The 18,708-nt window shown below is 43.4% G+C and overlaps 1 protein-coding gene across 1 annotated transcript in view; it reads left to right on the forward strand.

The window, feature by feature from the left end:
- The first annotated feature begins 9,967 nt into the window (after positions 1-9,967).
- SMIM13 (small integral membrane protein 13) overlaps positions 9,968-18,708 on the forward strand; it is a 25,731-nt gene continuing 16,990 nt past the window's right edge. The window contains exons 1-2 of the mRNA XM_025206218.1: positions 9,968-10,088; positions 14,370-14,436. Of these exons, the coding sequence (XP_025062003.1) occupies positions 9,968-10,088; positions 14,370-14,436 (188 nt within the window). The remainder of the gene's footprint in view (positions 10,089-14,369; positions 14,437-18,708) is intronic.

Consider the following 18,708-nt stretch of genomic DNA (forward strand, 5'->3'; position numbering starts at 1 on the left):
GGCTATTTCTTAACTCCCACTTCAGGAGTAGCAGCTTCCAAAGGGGGACTTTTCAGAGAGAGACTGGAACCAAACAACCCTGAGGTGTTTGACATTTAAAATGTTTGTTGTTTAGGGTATTTGGTATTTTAAAATGTTTAACATTTGGGGGAATTAATATTACTGACTCCAATACAGCTGCCCCAACCAAGGGGCAGCTGCTTCCAGGTACAGTGTCTTGCCCTTGAAGCAGAAAAGAGAGAGCAGAGAAAGCAAATTCTGGTTTATGGCCTACTCTCTCCTGTGGGAAAGACCTGCATCTTCTGCAGATAGTCTTAAGTCACTTCAAGACCCAACAATGAACTGTGGTAGAGATTGTCCTCAAATTGAGGGACTGCACCAATAACAACAAATTAATATTTAAGGTATTTGATATTTTGAAGTGTTTGACATTTGGAATGACTGATCTTTATGGTATTTAATATTGTAAAGTTTTTAACATGTAATGTAATTGATGTTTAGGGTATTTTTTTAGCCAAGGTATTTTGTAGTTGTGTATCATAAGGTTTAGTTATTTTCATTTCCATTTTTCTCCCCTTTCCCCCTACATTTCCAGAGTGGGACTCAGGCCAAAACCCCTGCTGTTGGGGCCTGGCAAAACGGTTACATGTATAATATTAAATGTTACATGAGAATCAAAGTCTCCGTTGTGCTCTATGGTAAAGCCCACACACTACTGGATGGATGCATTCTCTTATGCTTCTCAAAACCACAGAAAAGGATTTTTCCCTAATGCTAAAGAGCACTGTGTGTGCAGTTGGGTGGCTCATCTACAGCTCTGTACACCATATACCATAGGTGGATCCAGGATTTTGTAAAGGGGTGTTTGGAAACAGCAGGAGTGGCTGCACCCCCTGTTCCCAGCCTGCCTGCCCCTTCACAAGGGTGGGCAGACCTTGCCATGGGCCGCAGCCAGGGATATTTGTTAAGTTCTTGAGTCATGCTCAGCAGCACCTCCTCTTCCCTTCCATTCCCTACTCCCCTGCCCACCACTGCCAGTCCCCAGCTGACCACTGGGTGGCCTTCAAAGCTGCTCCTGCCCTGCTCCAGTTGGGGCTCTGAAAGGAACTGGGTTCAGCTGAGGGCAGTGGCAGCAGCAGTAGCAGTGGAGAGGTTGCCCCTGGGCTGGCAGGAAACACATGGGGACAACCAGGCAGGGAGGGAGAACCTGCTCCCCACTATCGCTGCTGCTGCCACTGTCCCCAGCAGAGCCCAGATCCCATTGCTGCTCAGCTGGAGAACAGCAGGAGAGGCTCTGGCACTCTTCTCTCCCCCAGGTCAGCCAAAGACAGTGGCAACAGTAGAGAGGGGAGGGGGACAGAGTGGGATGGAAGGAGATGTACAGCTGAGTATAGAAGGGAAGGGAGAGAGTGCTATGAGTGAGGGGTGGGGGTTGGGATTTTTACCTAATTGAGGGACTTAAGAGTCCCTAGCTGTTGTTCTTGTGATATGGTCCAAAAGAGGAGCGCAAGCTCACCCCCTCACCTCCTGCTATACACCATTTTCCTCTACACTCTGCCAGTTATGGTGTAAGTCCATATGCAGCAGCAATTTGCATTCCTCTGCATGTTGACGTTGCCTGATATGTGGAATTATGGTTTAGCTGGCAGGATTCTAGAAACGGAGGGCACAGGGAACAGCGGCTCTGACTGAGGCAGAATCTGACCAGCTATCAGGGACATTAAAACTCAGATGCCCACCTCAGCTCCCTGATGCAGATTATACCAAGGGAAGGGAAGATCTGACTGTTGTTACACTCAGAATCTGTGTGTGTGTGTGTGTGTCCACACACATGTGTGCATTTTCTCCTGAAGGAGCTCTTGAGCTATGGTCACTTGTACTGGAAAATAAATCTTAGACAAAAGGATCAAAACTTCCTCATCACTTTAAGTGACCCTCCTGTGAATAGCGTGCTCTGTTGTAGTACAGCGTGCTTGTCCAACGTACAGCCCATGGACTGCCATGCAGCCCTCCAAGCTGTTTTCTGAGGCCTGAGGTGCTGCAACAGGAAACAAAAGTAAACACTGTACTTTCCTTTGTGGGGTGGTGATGTGATACCACTTCCTGTGAGGTCTTTGAATATGGCTTGCTGGCCCACTGGGTGATAAAAAGTTCATGATCCAGCCGCACATTCAAAAAGGAGTGCAAGCTCACCCCCTTACATCCTGCTATACACCATTTTCCTCTACACTCTGCCTCTATACCCTAGTAGGGTATGCTCCCCTAACTCCCCTCCCAGCAAGTATTACAAATGCTTATGTCTTGGTAACCAGAATAGCCTAGACAATCATCATTGCCAGGTATAAGAAACTGTGTTTACATGAGATACTGACTGCACACGTGTTACTGCATAGACATCTAGTTCTTGCATACCCAAGTACTAAATGACTGTACAGTAACTGGTGTTACTGTACAGTAGTATCCCCTCATAGCTTCCTGGCAATGCTGACTGAGTAGTAGCTCATTGCTACTGCACTGTAGTGTCTTGTCACGGTTCATGCCCCATGATGCTACTGCACAGTAGTAATGAGCTACTGCATGGTAGAATCATAGAAAATTAGGGTTGCAAGGGACCTCAGGAGGTCATTTAGTCCAAACCCCTGGTCAAAGCAGGACTATCCCCAACTAGATCATCCCAGCCAAAGCTTTTTCTATTCGGGTCTTAAAAACCTCCCAGGATGGAGATTCTATCATCTCTGTGGGTAACCTGTTCCAGTGTTTTACTACCCTCCTAGTGAGAAAATTCTTCCTAATAAAGAAGGAAAAAGCATCTCATGTAGACACAGCCAGAGTGCATGTATTTCAAAATGAACATTTGTATAAAAGAAAAATAATCCTTTTCGTTTAGGATTTTGTGTGTGTGTGTTTCCTCCCATTTTTAAAGGGGAACAAAAACTAATATGTGTTGTAGAAGGAACCAAATTTTCTCCTCTTTAGGTTTTGAAGGATTTGTAACAAGCTGGTCTTATTCTGTTTAATCAAGTAAGAATTGAGGAGGAATACCAGTAAAACTTATTGAAATCAATGGAAATTTTATCCAAGCAGAATTAGAGAAACTACTGAATTTAGCACCAGATTTCTATGAACTGTGCATCTTTCTGTACTAGAAACACACAATTTAAGTATGCAGGTTTATATAACCTGAGCCTACACTTACAACAGAGCGGGTTATAAATCTATACTATTTTATCTAATGTGAAGACAGCCAAGGTCAGATTTTTTGCTTCCAGAAGGCCAGGTTGTATGAATAAATATTTCTATATAATGTTTCAGAAGGACAGAATCAATTGTTCTAGAACGTCAATGACTAGGGGCTAAATTTTGCAGTTTTACATAAACACGTGCTGCAGGCTGCATAGCTCCACAGTCATAAATAGTCAGCTACAAAAGTGGTTATCAGAGATGAATATGTATACTCTATACCATATCTGGAGACAGTACATTGTTGTTCTGGTATACAACCCCACATTGGCTCTTGTGTGGCCATAGCTCTGTCTCCTCCCTGAAAACTCTTGGGTGCTTTACCTACTGTAAGCAGAGGGGCAGCTTCCTTGGATTGCTGTTGTGATAGCACGATTTATGGACTCTTAATTTTCAATACTCTTTAAGAGGATCTTCTGCAATACAATATATTTCTTAAACTAGGACAGTAGCAAGTGTCTATCTGGAATGTTGCATGCCACTTTTATCTCTCTCTCTCATTTGTTTGTTTGATTTATTCGCTCTTCTTTTTCATAATAGCAACATCTCAGTTGATTTAGTGAAAAATACAGGGCCAAAGATAATTATGTAACTAGTATTTGTTCAGAGTCCACAGTTTTTCTTTTTATAGTGAGAGGCAAATGCGTCAAACTAAGAGCTTTCAAGGTAAAGCTTTCAAGGTAAAGTGGCCTCATTGTCCACTTTTGGATTAATAAGTAACTTGACCCTTCTTTACATGTGCAATTGTTCTGGTAGCACACTGCACAGCTCTGAAAATCTGGATGAGAGGTCAAAAGTTTTAGTATCCATGGATGTAACTATCTTATATAAATATATATGCATCCCTAGATTTCAGGACATTTAAACAGGAAGTGCTCTCAACTATTCCCACCAAGTAGTCTGTTCCTATTGGATACTTTCTCCTTCTATGTGATAGCAACTTGGAGCACTTGGAGATTCCAGGGTTTGTTAAATAGTTTTGATAACAAATAGGTCAGTTGAGATGAGATGAACAATGGGAGGAGAGTTTTTCTCTGACAGCTTGTTAGGCTATACCATCCTGTAAAGGAAATATTCCTTTGAGGCAAGATTGCCACAAATTCCCATAGAAATTTCCAGTCTCTGATGCACTCTTTCATGGAAACAGAGGAAAATTAGCCAGATTTAAGTTTATCTGTAGCAGCTTTACCTCTCCCTGCCCCTGTTCTCCATCAGCCCTTCCCCTATCCACAAGTGATGGGTTCCCTGGGATGTGTATATATCTCATGGGAATTGCTGAGGCCAGGACTGTCCGAGTTAAAGCACCATGTCCCTGTACCACCTAACAGAATCTTCTGCCTCCCTAGACTTTTGCTACTGCAGACTCTTCTGTTGTTCTTGGAATCCCATCCAAAGGATCCTTCACAGGATGAGGCAGGAAAGTAGTCTAGGCTACAATTTTAGGGTTCACTACGATTCCACCCAAGTAAAAGAGGGATTTTTGCTATTGACTTCTAGGGAACAGAACTTTATGATGCTTGTGCCCTCTATTAGGGTATTACTAAAGTGGGAACTAACTTAATAATGAGGCTTAATCCAAATCTTAAGCAAAATTCTACTGTTTTTGAGAGATTCTAACGTAGCCTGAGTTGTAGCTAAAGAATGATTCATACTGCTTTATTGTTTTTTATCTTATCTCTGCTCCTGAAAATTAAGAGAAGTTGCTAGCTCTAGGCAATGGTACTGACCATTTGAAAAGAATTGTTTTAATGCCTGTGCTTTTTCCTTTTAAGCAAAGTAAAGCCTTTTAAACAGTAACGTTCCTTTTAAACAGTAAAGTCAGGTATAAATCTAGCACGTAGAAGGACATCACTTTGCAAAAGTCTACATATACTTATGTCTATCCCCAATAAAAGTTGGTACAGAAAAAAAAATGAGACAAAATTGAGATACCAGGGAGACTGGTACTTGAGATGAGCTGAATCTAATACTAATTATATTCTGTAATAAAATACATTGGAAGGGTGTTTGCTATCACAAGTCTCCTGTTCTCCGTATCCGTTTGCCAAACCCTGTTTGGCAGATGAGTATAGGATAAAGCCGAGTTTCATCAGGAGTTATTCAAAGTGGACTGCATTTTTGTGTTCCATCATTATGCTAGGTATCTTGGCTGATCGTTTTGCTGTTGAGTGTATATGGCAAGAGTACATTACAGGCTACTCTGTTTTCCCCTTTGTATACTCACATTTACCACCAAGTATCCTTTTCTCTATAAAATATATAAATAAAATAAGTGGGCAATTCATTTTAAATAAAAACCAGAAGACTTGCCGTATGTTGGTGCCTGAAACCAAATCAAACCATTTTAAGCTGTTCTAAAGATTAAATGACCTGGGAAAGTCCTGGGAAACCCCATTTACAGCAAACAGCAGGGGAAAATTTTTCCACATAAGTCCTGCTTATACACCATACCTCTGAGTTGGAATGACTGTTTCTAAGGATGAAAGGGAAGTTCACAAATCATGTTCCAATAGCATGACTCTAAGAAGACTTACCGAAATTAGTGTGCCTTTAGCAAGGCACAGGGCCTTGCAAGGCAGAGCCAATTGCAGGGCTGAATCCTTGTCTTCCAATCCAACCACTGTGGATCTCAGTGAAAGTTTCATCAAAGTTTTTCATGTATTTCTGCCCCCACGTCTTTCACCTAAGATTCAAAGCAATAGGAGCCAAGAGTGACTCAGATGCTACATAAAATAAAAAAAAAAAAAATTTTCTTAGAGCTATTCTTATACCAGCTTTCAGACTGGTTTCTGAGTCTTTCCTACATGTCAGTTTATTAATCTTCATAGCAGCACTGTGGCATAAACAGTATTATTTCCATCTTCTGTTTCGGATACTGAGTTATATAGAAAGTAAGGAAAGTATTGTCAAGAGTTTGGTAATTTTTGGTATTTATTTTGAGTGTAGCATTAGATTTTTTTTCCAGAATATTTGGCCTTTTTATAGCACTTTATTTTAATACAGTTTTCTGTTACTGCTGTGACTGCTTTCTCTGGGGTCTGATTTCCAGCTTGGGTATCCAGAAAATAAGGAGCATATTAGAAGCCACCACAAAAAGCCTGTTTTAAATATCACATATGTAAAGCTGTGTTAGACGCAGGAATAGAATTCATTTTGCTAGGTTGTTCTTACCTGGTAAATATTATCCTTTCCATTCATCTGCCTCATTCACCATACACTCCTGAATTCTGGAACAGATGAAGCAGGGATCCCCCAGACAACAGCCTCTCTCACTATGCTGATTCATTCCCTACTTCTTGGTGGTTGACTTTACAACCTTCACAACATTTTAATGCAAGATGTTTTATTTTATTTTGTTTTTCCAAATGTAACTTTACACACATACATGCACTCCATCCCCAAGATTACTATGCATTTGGGCATTCTAATAACTCCATTCTAGGAACACCTTGATAGAACTGGATTAATACAGAACATTCCCCGTTTCTGGTTTCCAATAGCTGCCTGTCCAAATTCATGCACAGGGATCCAAAGAACTAACTGTCTGTTTGTCTCCCTTTCATAGGTCCACTCCTTTGTTTGTGTGGTGTCAGATACCAACTTCCAAAGGATAAGCCACTGTCTGGTATTATCACTCAGTATCTGGATTCCATCTACCCTGTCTGGGCATTTGTAGAGATTGAAGTTTTCAATAAATGCTGTGCTATTTGTTGGACTTCGCATTCACACATGGGCTGTCCAAGATGTTCATCTGGTGTTATTTTGAAGTGTCAGTATCCAGATCTCAGTCTGTTCAGCTTGACCCATGCTTCTTTGTCAAAGTTGTGCCCAATGGAGGACTCATTTGGCGTTGGTATAAAACACTGTAGAAATAGGTCTGACCTTTCCCAATGGTCAGCCCACTCCATTGCTGCCCACAGGTTTGGTTCAGCATCCCTAGTCTCTTCCAGGAGCCAATTGTGGTAGACAGCTGGATCTCCCAAGCATAGAGAATAACATAGGCAGCCAATGCCTTTCTGTTAAGAACTAATTCTGGGGAGCCTGGGCAAGGCTTTCAAAAGCAATTTGCTAGGTGCTTAACTGTAGTGACTTAGATTTTAAATTTCCATCAAGCTGGGTAGAATTTCAAGAGTAACCTAGTTTATCAAATCTGAGCCATTTGGTTTTTTTCTTGTAACACTCCTACCTCTTCCTGCCTTCACTGCTTTTTCATTTGCTTCTGTTTTTCAAAATGCAACTGTTGATCTTACATGCATTTGTTTAAAACTGGGTCTTGTATTAATTGACTACATGTGTGTGAAATAGAGCAGGCATGGTAAATGAGTGCTGGTGGCTGTTTCTCACAAGGTGAATTGTGTTTTACTGTCCTCTCTTGGAACATGGTAGTACTACATCTATTTTAATATTAGATGTTGCTTGAATGCAAGAAAAGTGATGGGGGAAGATCCAGAAAAATCCATGGCTTAATTCAAAGATTCAGATTGTTGCAGTTTGATATTAAAGATGTTTAAAACCATTTCTTTTTTTAAAATTCCTTCCTTACTTGTGATTCCTTCATGTGAATGTTCCTTTCTGCTGGTTTAAGGTAACTAAGAACTGGGCAGAAATAGTTAATTTTGAACCACCAAACTGAAGCAGATAACTCGTAAAAGATTAGATTTAGCTTCTCTACTCTTGAGTCTTTGCACAGGCTTGCAATATGCTTAGCATCTTCAGCTCACCATGAACTGTGGGTGGAATCAGATAACTGCTCACACATCCCTCTGCATTCACTAACACCTGTGCAAAGTGAGGACACAAGTGGCAAATACAGTGGAGAATTGGACAATTTGGCTATTGAACAACTGTATCTATAGCCTATGCTTATAATTGCCATACATAGGGGATAACATCCAAAACAGTTACACTAAAAGATTATAAACAGAGCAAATTCCAGCATTCGTAAAACAAAAGTTGCCTGAATAAAAGTTGCCTGTGTGACCTTTATTTGCTCTCTTTGAACATATGCCTTATGACCCCATAGTACCACATTTCTTTTTCAACTGGACCCCTGCCTCACTGAGAGCACCAGATTGATCTGCTGGGTGGGGACGGAGTGAATCTGAGTTGTGTTATAAGTGAGACTGTTAGTAGGACTTAAAAGATTATTCATAGATTGTTAGGAGCTGGAAGGGACCTTGCAGATCATCGGGTCCAGCCCCCACCCCACTCCACCCCCACTCTAGGCAGGAAGACAACTGGGATTATGTGACCCCAGCAAGGTGACTGTCCAGTCTCCTCTTGAACATCTCCAGGGTAATTGACTGCACCACCTCTGGAGGGAATTTATACTACAGTTTGGAGACCCTGACTGTGAAGGAGTTTATTCTGGTATTAAGCCTGAAACGGCCTTCCAGGAGTTTGTATCCATTGGTCCTGGTCTTTCCCGGGGGTGGCTAGTGAACAGTTGTTCACTGAGCTCCTGATGCACTCCTCTGATATAGCATTAAGCCGTTATCAAGTCCCCTCTCAACCTTCTCTTCTTTAGGCTAAAGAGGCCCAGGTCCCTCAGCCTCTCCTTGTATGGCTTGCCTTGCAAATCCCTGATCATATGAGAGGGTCCAGAGAAGAGCCATCCAAGTTTTTCCACATCCTTGTTGAAGTGCGGCACCCAGAACTGGACACAGTACTCCAAGTTCAGTCTCACCAGTGCCGAGTACAGCGGGAGTATCACTTCCTTAGTTATACATGAGATGCATCAGTTGATGCATGCCAGTGCGTTGTTTGCCCTGCTGGCCACCGCATCGCATTGGCTCCTGTTCATGCGATGGTCAATCATTACCCCTAGGTCCCTTTTGGTCGTGGTGCGCAGCCTGTTTGTTGAGGGCTGTTTGTTCCCAGATGGAGCACCTTACACTTGTAAGTGTTAAGCTTCATCTGTTTCCAGTCAGCCCAACTCTCGAGCCTGTCCAGGTCCACCTGTATCTGCAACCTATCTTCTGGCATGGCCACACTGCCCCATAACTTGGTGTTGTCCATGAACTTAGCCAGCAAGCTTTTCACTCCCCCATCCAAATCATTGATAAAGATGTTGAAAAGCACCGGTCCAAGCACAGACCCCTGAGGGACATCACTGGCCACTTCCCCCCAAGATGACATGGATCCATTCATGAGAACTCTCTGGGTCCTACCCTGTAGCCAATTTCCCACCCACTGAACTGTCAAGCAGATGAGCCCAATCTTCCAGTTTTCCCACAAGGATAATCATAGGATACTAGATCAAAAGCCTTTTGGAAGTCTAGGTATACATCTACCTCATCTCCCACGCCCAGGTGGTGAGAGACCTGGTTGTAGAAGGAGATTGGTAAGACAAGACCTACCCGCAACAAAGCCACGCTGGCAGAATCTTACCCTTAATGAGCGTATCACACATAGATTCTTTAAGGAGTTTTTCCAGGATTTTCCCTGGGATGGAAGTTAGGCTGATTGGCCTATAGTTACCCTGGTCCTCCCTCTTCCCCTTCTTGAAGATGGGCACAATGTTGGCTCTCTTCCAATCCTCAGGGATCTCCCCTGTGTGCCATGATTTCTGAAAGAGTTTTGCCAGGGGTTCTGCGATGACCTCAGCCAGCTCCTTCAGCACTCTCTGATGAAGTACATCCAGTCCTGCCGACTTATAAATGTCTAGCTTTTCTAATTGGTATTGCACCCACTCAGCATCCACAGTGGGGAGGCTGTCAGTCCTAGCATGTCCCCTATGAGCTTTATCTCACTTGACTTTCCTCTCAGTCTGGTGAAATACCAAAGCAACGTGGGCATTCAGGAGTTCAGTCTTTTCCTGAATGTCGGTTACCAGCTGTCCCGAGGTGGTAAGCAGGGGTCCCACACTTCCACTTACAGAAACTGGCAGTTGTGAAATAACTGAGGCAGGGGCTTGTGGAGTAAATGAAGCAACAGCCTACAAGAAGAAAAAAAAATGCCCTTGATCTTGTTTCCTGTAAAAATAAAATCTCTCTTTGCCTCTCCCAAGAATTTACTCTGTGGTGCTAAGCAAGTGAGTTAAGCCAAGGTTTTCCATAGGCTGGTTTTAAACATTTTTCAGACAGGCCAACTTGAGACAGGTAGGGCCAGATCTGCCAGTGTGCTAGTAAGGACTTGTAGCTACAGCTGAAGTCTGTGGAAATCGGTATATAAAGTTTTATAAAATAGTAAATAATTTAAGAAACTGAGGCCTAGGTTTCTAATACTGAGCACCCCAAATCAGTGGACACTCTTGAATTTAACATGCTTGTGCCTCAACCATATTTTACAAACAGAGAACTACAACTTCACATCACTATAAGGATGTTGTAAAGTTGAATTCATTAACAGTTATGAAACCATTGAGTATTGCAGTGATGAGTATCAAAGGAAAGTCCAGAAGGAAACTGGTTGGTTAGGTCTCCATTTTGGACACTGTCAGTCATGACTTTGCACCCACCTCAGTTCCCGACCCTGTTCAGTACCTCGACTTCTGCTGAGTTACAGTTTATTTTGCCAGGTTTTTTATGTAGCTTCTTCTCTGCCTTGCTCTGGATGACTTTCCTTTATTCTTATCTCATGTTATCCATGGCAACAGGAAAGCTTCTACAAGACTATGGTATGATTTATAAAAAAATCCTATGCTTTCTTTCAGGCCATCATGTTGATTAGCACTATTCTCTAGTATCTCGCTGTTTTAGATTATCATTGTCCAGAAAATTTTCAGAGTGCTCCTGTAGCAGGAGAATTTACAGGCCAAGAGATATCTTCTAAAGTCTGTTTTAAGAATACAAAACTCACCCCCCATAAAATAGTGGCAAACATACATTTTAGTAGTCTTAATCTTAATTTTTGTTTTATAATAATAATTATATTAAAATTTTGCCTGCTGAATTACAGACCAGATCATGGCATCACATTGGCTATCCATTGTTATGATAGTTTCCCTGTATTCAAAGCAGACAACTTGTTCCACTGATATGTTAATCAACAGTTATTTAATGTGTTGCCTTGTTTATCTTGCTTGCTAGCATATTTTTAGTTTTGAGGGCATCCACCATCAATACAAATCATTTTTTGGCTCAACTGTTAGTCCTGATTTTACATTGCACCTCTCTTTCAGATGGCACTAAGTTCATCAAGATGTTAGCATATCTGATGTTGTTTATATATACCCCACATACTTAAATTTTCAGGCTATTCTTGATGATCATCTCAGAGTAGATTTTAGACAAATTTAGTAAAAGAATACAGCCTGGAGAGAGACTTTTATTTATATGTTGAATTTCTGAGTTCTCATCTCTGATGCAAATGCTTGCTCTTTGGCCTTAATACAGGTTCTGTATCAGTTTGCAGATTAAAGGATGTCCTGCTGTGTCTCTTAATTTGTTGCAACTGATCCTTTTTAACGCTGGATCTTTTTACTTCTATTCTAGTTGTTCTAACAACACAGTATAGTTCAGGGGTCAGCAACATTTTTGGGCAGAGTGCCACACCTGCAACCTCAATTTGTATGCTGGCGGGGAACCCCTAGAAGCCTGATCCTTGTAGCAGTACAGCCCCAACCCCTTCTCTGAGGCATGAGTGTCAAGCAAATGCCTTCATGTGCCACACACTGGCATCTGTGCCAGGGGTTACCTACTTCTGGTATAGTTCTTTAGCATTGTGTCTTATCAAGTTTCTCTATTTCTGCACACCTCTGTTTATACCACTCTTCTTTTGCTGATGTGTTTTGTTTGGCATTTTTTATTCCATGCTGCCCCTGCCTTTTTTATTCTTCTATGTATACATATCAGTTCAAGGATTTCTTCTGTAGTAATACAGTAAAGGAGAGGGGGAGTGAGTGGGTCACAAGCCCCAGGTACCAATCTTGAGCTGAGAGGTTGGCCACTTTCCAGCTAAGGGTCTAGATTCACCCCAGCCTTGAACTCACAGCCTTCCCATCAGTAGCTCAGTACACAAACTCCTGATCCAGACAAGAACAACACCTGAGCCTTTTCAACCTCCCTGCCTAGACCAGCCTACACAGACACATACATATATACACCACCACACCACACACAAAAGTCAATGCCCTGTGCCCCTCAAAAAACAGGCCAGAGGTAACCATAAACATCCCCCTTTTCCCTGCCAGCATTATGCTCGCTCCCAGAGATACAATGCAAGCCTCCAGGACTGCTGGCCTCCTCACTGCTTGGGCCTCAACTGTCTCGGCTCCCCAAAAATTGAAAAAAAACCCCAAAACATTTTGGTTACACTGAGTTCCCCTTCCCATGCTATGAATGCTCCAATTGAAGCATGGGCTTAAAAATGTAGGTCTCAGGGTGCATCGGAGTAGACTCTGCTGGAGTATGGCAATTGCTGCACTCCTCCAGAGACTTTCTGCATCTCCTGTATCAGTGTCCTTGCACTTAAAAATGGCAGCAGGGGTGCTTTATCTAAAGCTTGTCCAACAAGCTTTAGTTCAAGTGTCCCCGCCACCATTTTTAAGTGTGGGGACAATGATACTGGAAACAGGGTGGTGCTTTTATTAGAGCGGCTCTTGAAGTCACTCTAATTCAAGCGTCCCACCCCAGAGCACACGAGAAAGTGTGTATAGAGCATAAGCTTTCATGAACTTGAGTTCACTTCATCAGATGCTATGAAAGGACATACATAAAACACTGTATAAAGTGGAGCGAGTGATTTAAATACAAAAAGGTAGGAAAGGAGGAGGAAGAGGAAAGGTGGGGAAGGGGAAGGTGGGCAGTACCAGGATAGGCAAATAATGGAATAATCCATAGGAACAAAGGGACAACTAGATCTGCCTGTTTTTTTTCAGCAAACTATTTGCCAAAAAAGAAAAATTGTGAGCTTGATGGGGTTGAAGGTGTGAGGAAAGGGGGAAGAGGGGGCATATTTGTATATGCTTATAGCAAGGAAATATTGAAACTGGAATCCTGGAGCTGTATCCTAGGTTCTGAGCGTGAATGAGCTGTAAATGGTTTTATACGTTTCTCTCCTATCACCCTCCTCTACTTCCTGCCTCTTCTGCAGACTGGACTTGCAATCCCACTGCCACTCCTCCTCTTCGAGTTAGGGTGAAGTTACACATAAAATTTAGACCATTCTAAGGGCATTTAAAATGTGAGCATCCACATATTAAAGCTTGTTAACTCATGCCAAATGCCCTCTGAGCATCTCCAAGCATGACTTCAGGGAACCCTGAGCTATGCTACCTAGCTCAAGTTAGAGTAACTTTAGTCTGCTCCATGGAGTAAAAACGAGCAATTTTCAGTCCTCCGGTATCCCAGGATGCACCTTTCCCAGCCCTGCCTACCCCACCACCTACCCACAGCAGGAACAGAGGTTACATGTCCTGGCTCCTAGCTATGTCCCTAATTGCCACCCCTGCAGTGGTAAGTTAGAGCTGTGCAGGCAAGAAATGGCATTAACTTTTAACCTGCGACTGCTCACAGTACGTTCTAACTTTAACACTACTTAACATTCCACTGATTTAATATGGTCTAAGTGTACCATGTAACTTCACCCTTAGGCTGTCTTTGTCTTTCTCTTCCACATTACCTGGATGCCAGCATGGGGAGAAATGAGAAGCTAGGGGAGATGCTATCTCTGCTCTCAGTTTTGGTGTATGAGGGACGGAGGCCCCTGGCAACAAAAAGAGCAACTGCAAATATATTTGGGGGAAAAAAATCTGCAACATTTTTGAGAAAGCCTGAGGCAGACAAACACTAAGGCATGTTGGAAAACTTCTGACTGAATGGCTAAAATCTGACCAAGGTATAGGGAACTGAAAACAGCTTTGTAATGGAAAGTGTTAGCAAACCTAAAGTATAGCTGGTGCTGCCTTTTATAGTGTCACTAGGATCTACTCCTCCCTCCCATAATTTTTTGCCACTAGAGCCCTCCAGTTTGGGCTGGGAGAGGGTATGAAACACCTGGCCATTCAGTCCTGACTAGGGTGTGTCCCTTGCAAACAGGATCCTGCCTTCCCATCCAGGATTCCCAAAAGTCTGTCCTCAACAAACAAACAAAAATGTGTGCAGAATATCTGCCTCTCACCAATTTCCTGTGTCCAGCCCTGGTGTCCCTGACCAGTGACCTTTCCGCTTGCTCTTTCTTCATTGCAGTTTACGGGAAGCTCCAGCCAATCATCAATGGTGTCTTCTGGTTCCACCATGTCCTGGTCCCCTACAGGTAAGTTAAATAGTCTTGAGTGGTAGAGGTTCCCAGCTGGACTGGGAACCTGGAACTCCTGCATCCCAGACAGGCTGACAGATTGTCCTGGGTCCCTGATTAAGACTTCCCTCCATGGATACTGCAGGTATTTCCTCTTGGCTTCCAGCTGGCCCAGTATGTGTGGCTTGGTAAGGTAGAGGGTGTGAGCAGGCCCTTTTCCTTCCCTCTTTCTCTCACCCTGTTACTTCATCCTTGTATTGAGGGATACCCAGCAATGACAACAGAGTGGATGCTGCAGTCTCTGCATATAAGAAGTTATACTGTGGTGTTTTTAGCTACTGTGAAGTGCAATCCACTTGAATAATATTGTGGAATATTCTGAAAATTTCTAGGCCGTAAACTGGTTTTCACTTAAAAGTCAGGAAGGATTTGAATGATTTGTTCTCATCTCCTCCATCCTCCTTACAGCACAGAAAATGTCTTTCTTGAGTATGTTTTTTTCTAATTCTTTAACAAGGTGTAAATACTGGGGGTCCCAGTCCTCTCTTTGAGAAATAATTTTTCAGTCTGACAAAATGAGGACAGGAAGCTTTTTCCCACTAATATTCAGCTCATTTTTTTCAGTTTGATTTCCTTTAGGAGTGGAGATTCTCTTAAATTGCTTGTATTTTGTCAGTGACTGTATCTGCTGGGCTACAATATTAATATTTTTAAACTGTTGATTACTGGCAGGCAAAGCTTTCACCTGCTTTGGCATTCAATCTAGTGTTTCCACACTTTCTTTCAAGAACATTTTACCTTTGTTGGCTGCCTTGCATTCTAACTTGAATCCCTGCTTTTTATAGGCTATGTTCTAGCATGAAAGATGTTTTATGTAAATGCAGTTTGTTTTTTCCAGGCTGAACAAATTTTGATTACAAAGTTGTGCCTCTGTGTGATGCAGCCCAAGAAAACATGCTATTAACTGGTTTTGGTCTTCTATTTTGCTACTCTTACATATTTATCACTCCAAAATAGAGAGCATCATTCTAAACCTTTTTTTCTGGAGTAATACCTAAGGGAGGTGTTATGCTGCTTGATTAAATATTGTTATTCAGGTACTTTGTGACTGTTGACTGAAGTGTCCAGAAGTGTCCTAGCCTTTCTACAGTATAAATGAAAAGGCATGGTACGTGCCCTAAGGAGCTCATGATCTAATTGTAAATATGAAGCAACAAATGGGAATAACAAAATGGTGTGATTAGAGCAGGACAAAGGTGACAGCAATAAGCTTGTATAGGTCCTCAGTGGGATGCAGTCATCTTACTGGCTCAGATGCATTTTTGATAGATAAATGGTGGCTGTTCTTGCCTCATTGCTTGTGTGCATTAGGGAGGAAATGATGCTTTAAGTAATAATCTTTAATGAAATATGAGTAGTGGTTGGGCTAGAACAGGGACATTTGTAAAACAGGGTGTTGTATGGGGAAAAGTGTAAAACACAACAAACAAAAAAAGTGCAAAAACCTGAGAAAAGGAGTATAAAGGCAGGTGATGTTGGCAAGGCATAACAAGTAGGGTGAAGTATAGTAAGGAAATAGGTTGGGAATGTATGCAGGGTGGGGTTCCACTCAAAAGGGAAGGATGAAGTTGAAACTTGGTGTGGTAAGGCTGTAGTCAATCAGGGAATCTGAAGAGAAGGGGAGTGGGGAATAAGATCATGTTAATGTCTGTGCCTTAGAGGGATTAGCAATGGCAATATGGGCACAGGAGTGTCCTAAGAGGGGGAAGTTCACAGTGATCCTGATGAAAGGTAATTAAATTGGGTGTGTAGACAGGCAAGGGCTTTATAGTTGGGCAAGGTCAGTGGCAGAACCAGGAATATAAGCCAGGTCTTCTGGCTTCCTATTAAGTGCCCTAGTTTTTGGAAGAGTGTACTTCCTGCTTTCTCTGTAAAGATGTTTTATAGCTTGCTCTATAACAATGGTTTCCTTCTAAAACCTCTGTGTATGTAGTGTAGTGTCAACAGTGGCTAGGAGCCAAAAGCCTTGTCCTTGAAATCTGAATTCATGCCCTGGTGGCATGAATTTTGCAGAATTGAAATTGCTGAGCCAAAGCTGTGAGATAAGATGCAGTGAAGAGGGGAGTGGAAGAGAAGCGATCCGGTTCCCCCTGTCCTTAGTTAACCCAGGGATGAATCACGGTGAAAACAGATCAGGCTTGAGCAACTATGCAACGATAGGAACCAGTACTGCCAGTGCAAATAAAGCCATCTGCCCTCTCTACCAAAAGACCTGGGCAACACCAGCTACTTTGCAAAGCTGCTTCTATAGTGGTTTGTGTTTCCCTGCAGGATGGCACAGCCCATTTTCTCTGAACAGCTCCTTCTTGCAAAAAACACTCACTAGTTCTCCCCTACTCCCCCATTAACCTTTCCCAGTCCATAGCATGGGCGACTGGTGCCACCTGAGCCTGGGGGGACATCAATGGCTGATCACTGACCGGTGCAGGGGCGGGGTCCTGCAGCTGCTGATCGCCAACCAGTGGTGTACCGCCGATCCCGGAAGCGCTGGTAGCAAAACCAGAAGCACTGGCAGCAAAACCAGAAGTGCAGCTGGAGCTTCTCTTGGTACCCTCACTCCCTGGCCGGTAAGAGCCAATCTCAGGGGGGGCACACCCCTCCTGTGCCCTCCCCACACGTCACCTAACGTCCACAGTATGTGAAAGGCTGTAAATGCAGCACCCCTCCTACTTTTCATTCACCCTTCAGCATAAGGCAAGTATTTCATAGGGTGGTATCTTTTACTGGATCAACTATGTATTTGGGATACAGTTAGACAAGCTTTTTTTATATTTATAAAGCACTTTTCCTTAGGTCTCAGATCATAGGAAGTGAAGCACAGCAGATGAAGCATAGCATAGAGGAGGGGCAGAGAAAAATTCTCAGGGGTACTAGATACACCGTGAGCAGAAGAAAAGCTGGGAACTCAAGGCCTGTCAAAATGGGGAAGAGTCTGTGTGTGGTGGGAGGGTTACTTCGCCCTTCAGTAATGTAAGAGTGATATTGCCTCTCTAATGGTTCAGGCATGATGCGAGAGGCAGGGATTTCTTAGCAGGATATCTTTTATTGGACTGTGTCTTTGGGATATACAGTTAGACAAGCTTCCCAATCTTCCTCAGGTCTCTCATCACCCTTCAGCAGAGCTGGGCCTCAACTCTGCTCAGTTAATCTTATGATGGAAACTTCTCTCTAAACCACTGCCTCTCCATCTTTTTTTTTTTAGACTTGAGGACCCCCCCCCCCATTAGTTCTGCTTTGTCTTTTTTAATGCAGGAAACGAGCAAAGCCATGTTTCTGTTGCAAAGGCCTTAGCCCATAGCAGAGGAGGGCAAGTTTGAATACCGGGGATTCCCCCTCTGAACTCTCTGGGCTGGTCCAGGGAGTCAGGGCTACGCCTCCCCAGCCTGGGATGTGGAGGCAGGCTGGGGGCCGAGGTGGGGAAGAGAATCCCCCCAGAGAGCAATCTTCATGCAAGCAAATGGGTTCCCCAACAAGCCACCACACACAGGGAGTGGGGGAGCCTCAGGGCTGGGGGCATCAGTGTTGCCAGGTCTTAAAAATGACATTATCATATTGGAAGCTCAAAATGACCATATTTGCTGAAAAACTACCATACACTGAAAAAAAAATTGTGCAAATAAGTCGTCTTCTTATTTACTGGATATTGCTCGCTATAACTGGCTAGTGACTGAGTGAGAACTGGGTCCTCACATTTAAAGCACTTACTTATCTTGAGGCAAGCCATCATGAGAAAGTGCTGACAGCAAACCCACCAAAGCCAGTTAAGACTGCCAGAGAGTGACTTGGGTATTGCATAGGCTGCATCAATGAGTTGCTTCAAAAATTAGCCAACGTTTCGAAGGGCTGTAGGTTGTAGCCCTGTTGGTCTGCGGACATACGCGAGCTCTTTGGGTAAATCCGGTATCTTTTACTAGACGCTTTTCCTGTTATGGATCTGACATGGTGCAAGGGTTGAAAGGATGGCACAACTCCGGTGACGACCGTACAATTGGCGGCACTGCGGGGCTCCCGGCACCCCTGTGTCCGCCCCCCTGCAACTCACCGACTGCGCTCCGCGAGGGCACGCTGGGAAATGCAGTTCGCAGCGCGGGGGGAGGTTTGCCTCAGACTCCGCCCTCTTCCTTCATACGCGGCAGGGAAACTACCCCTTCCGGCATGCTGTGCGCGGCGGGTGACGCCGCCGAAACCCCGCCCCCTCGCCGTGCACGGCAGTTGCCGCGGCGCTCTCCC

The sequence above is a fragment of the Alligator sinensis genome, unplaced genomic scaffold (genome assembly GCF_000455745.1).
Source record: "Alligator sinensis unplaced genomic scaffold, ASM45574v1 scaffold253_1, whole genome shotgun sequence".
NCBI lineage: Eukaryota > Metazoa > Chordata > Crocodylia > Alligatoridae > Alligator > Alligator sinensis.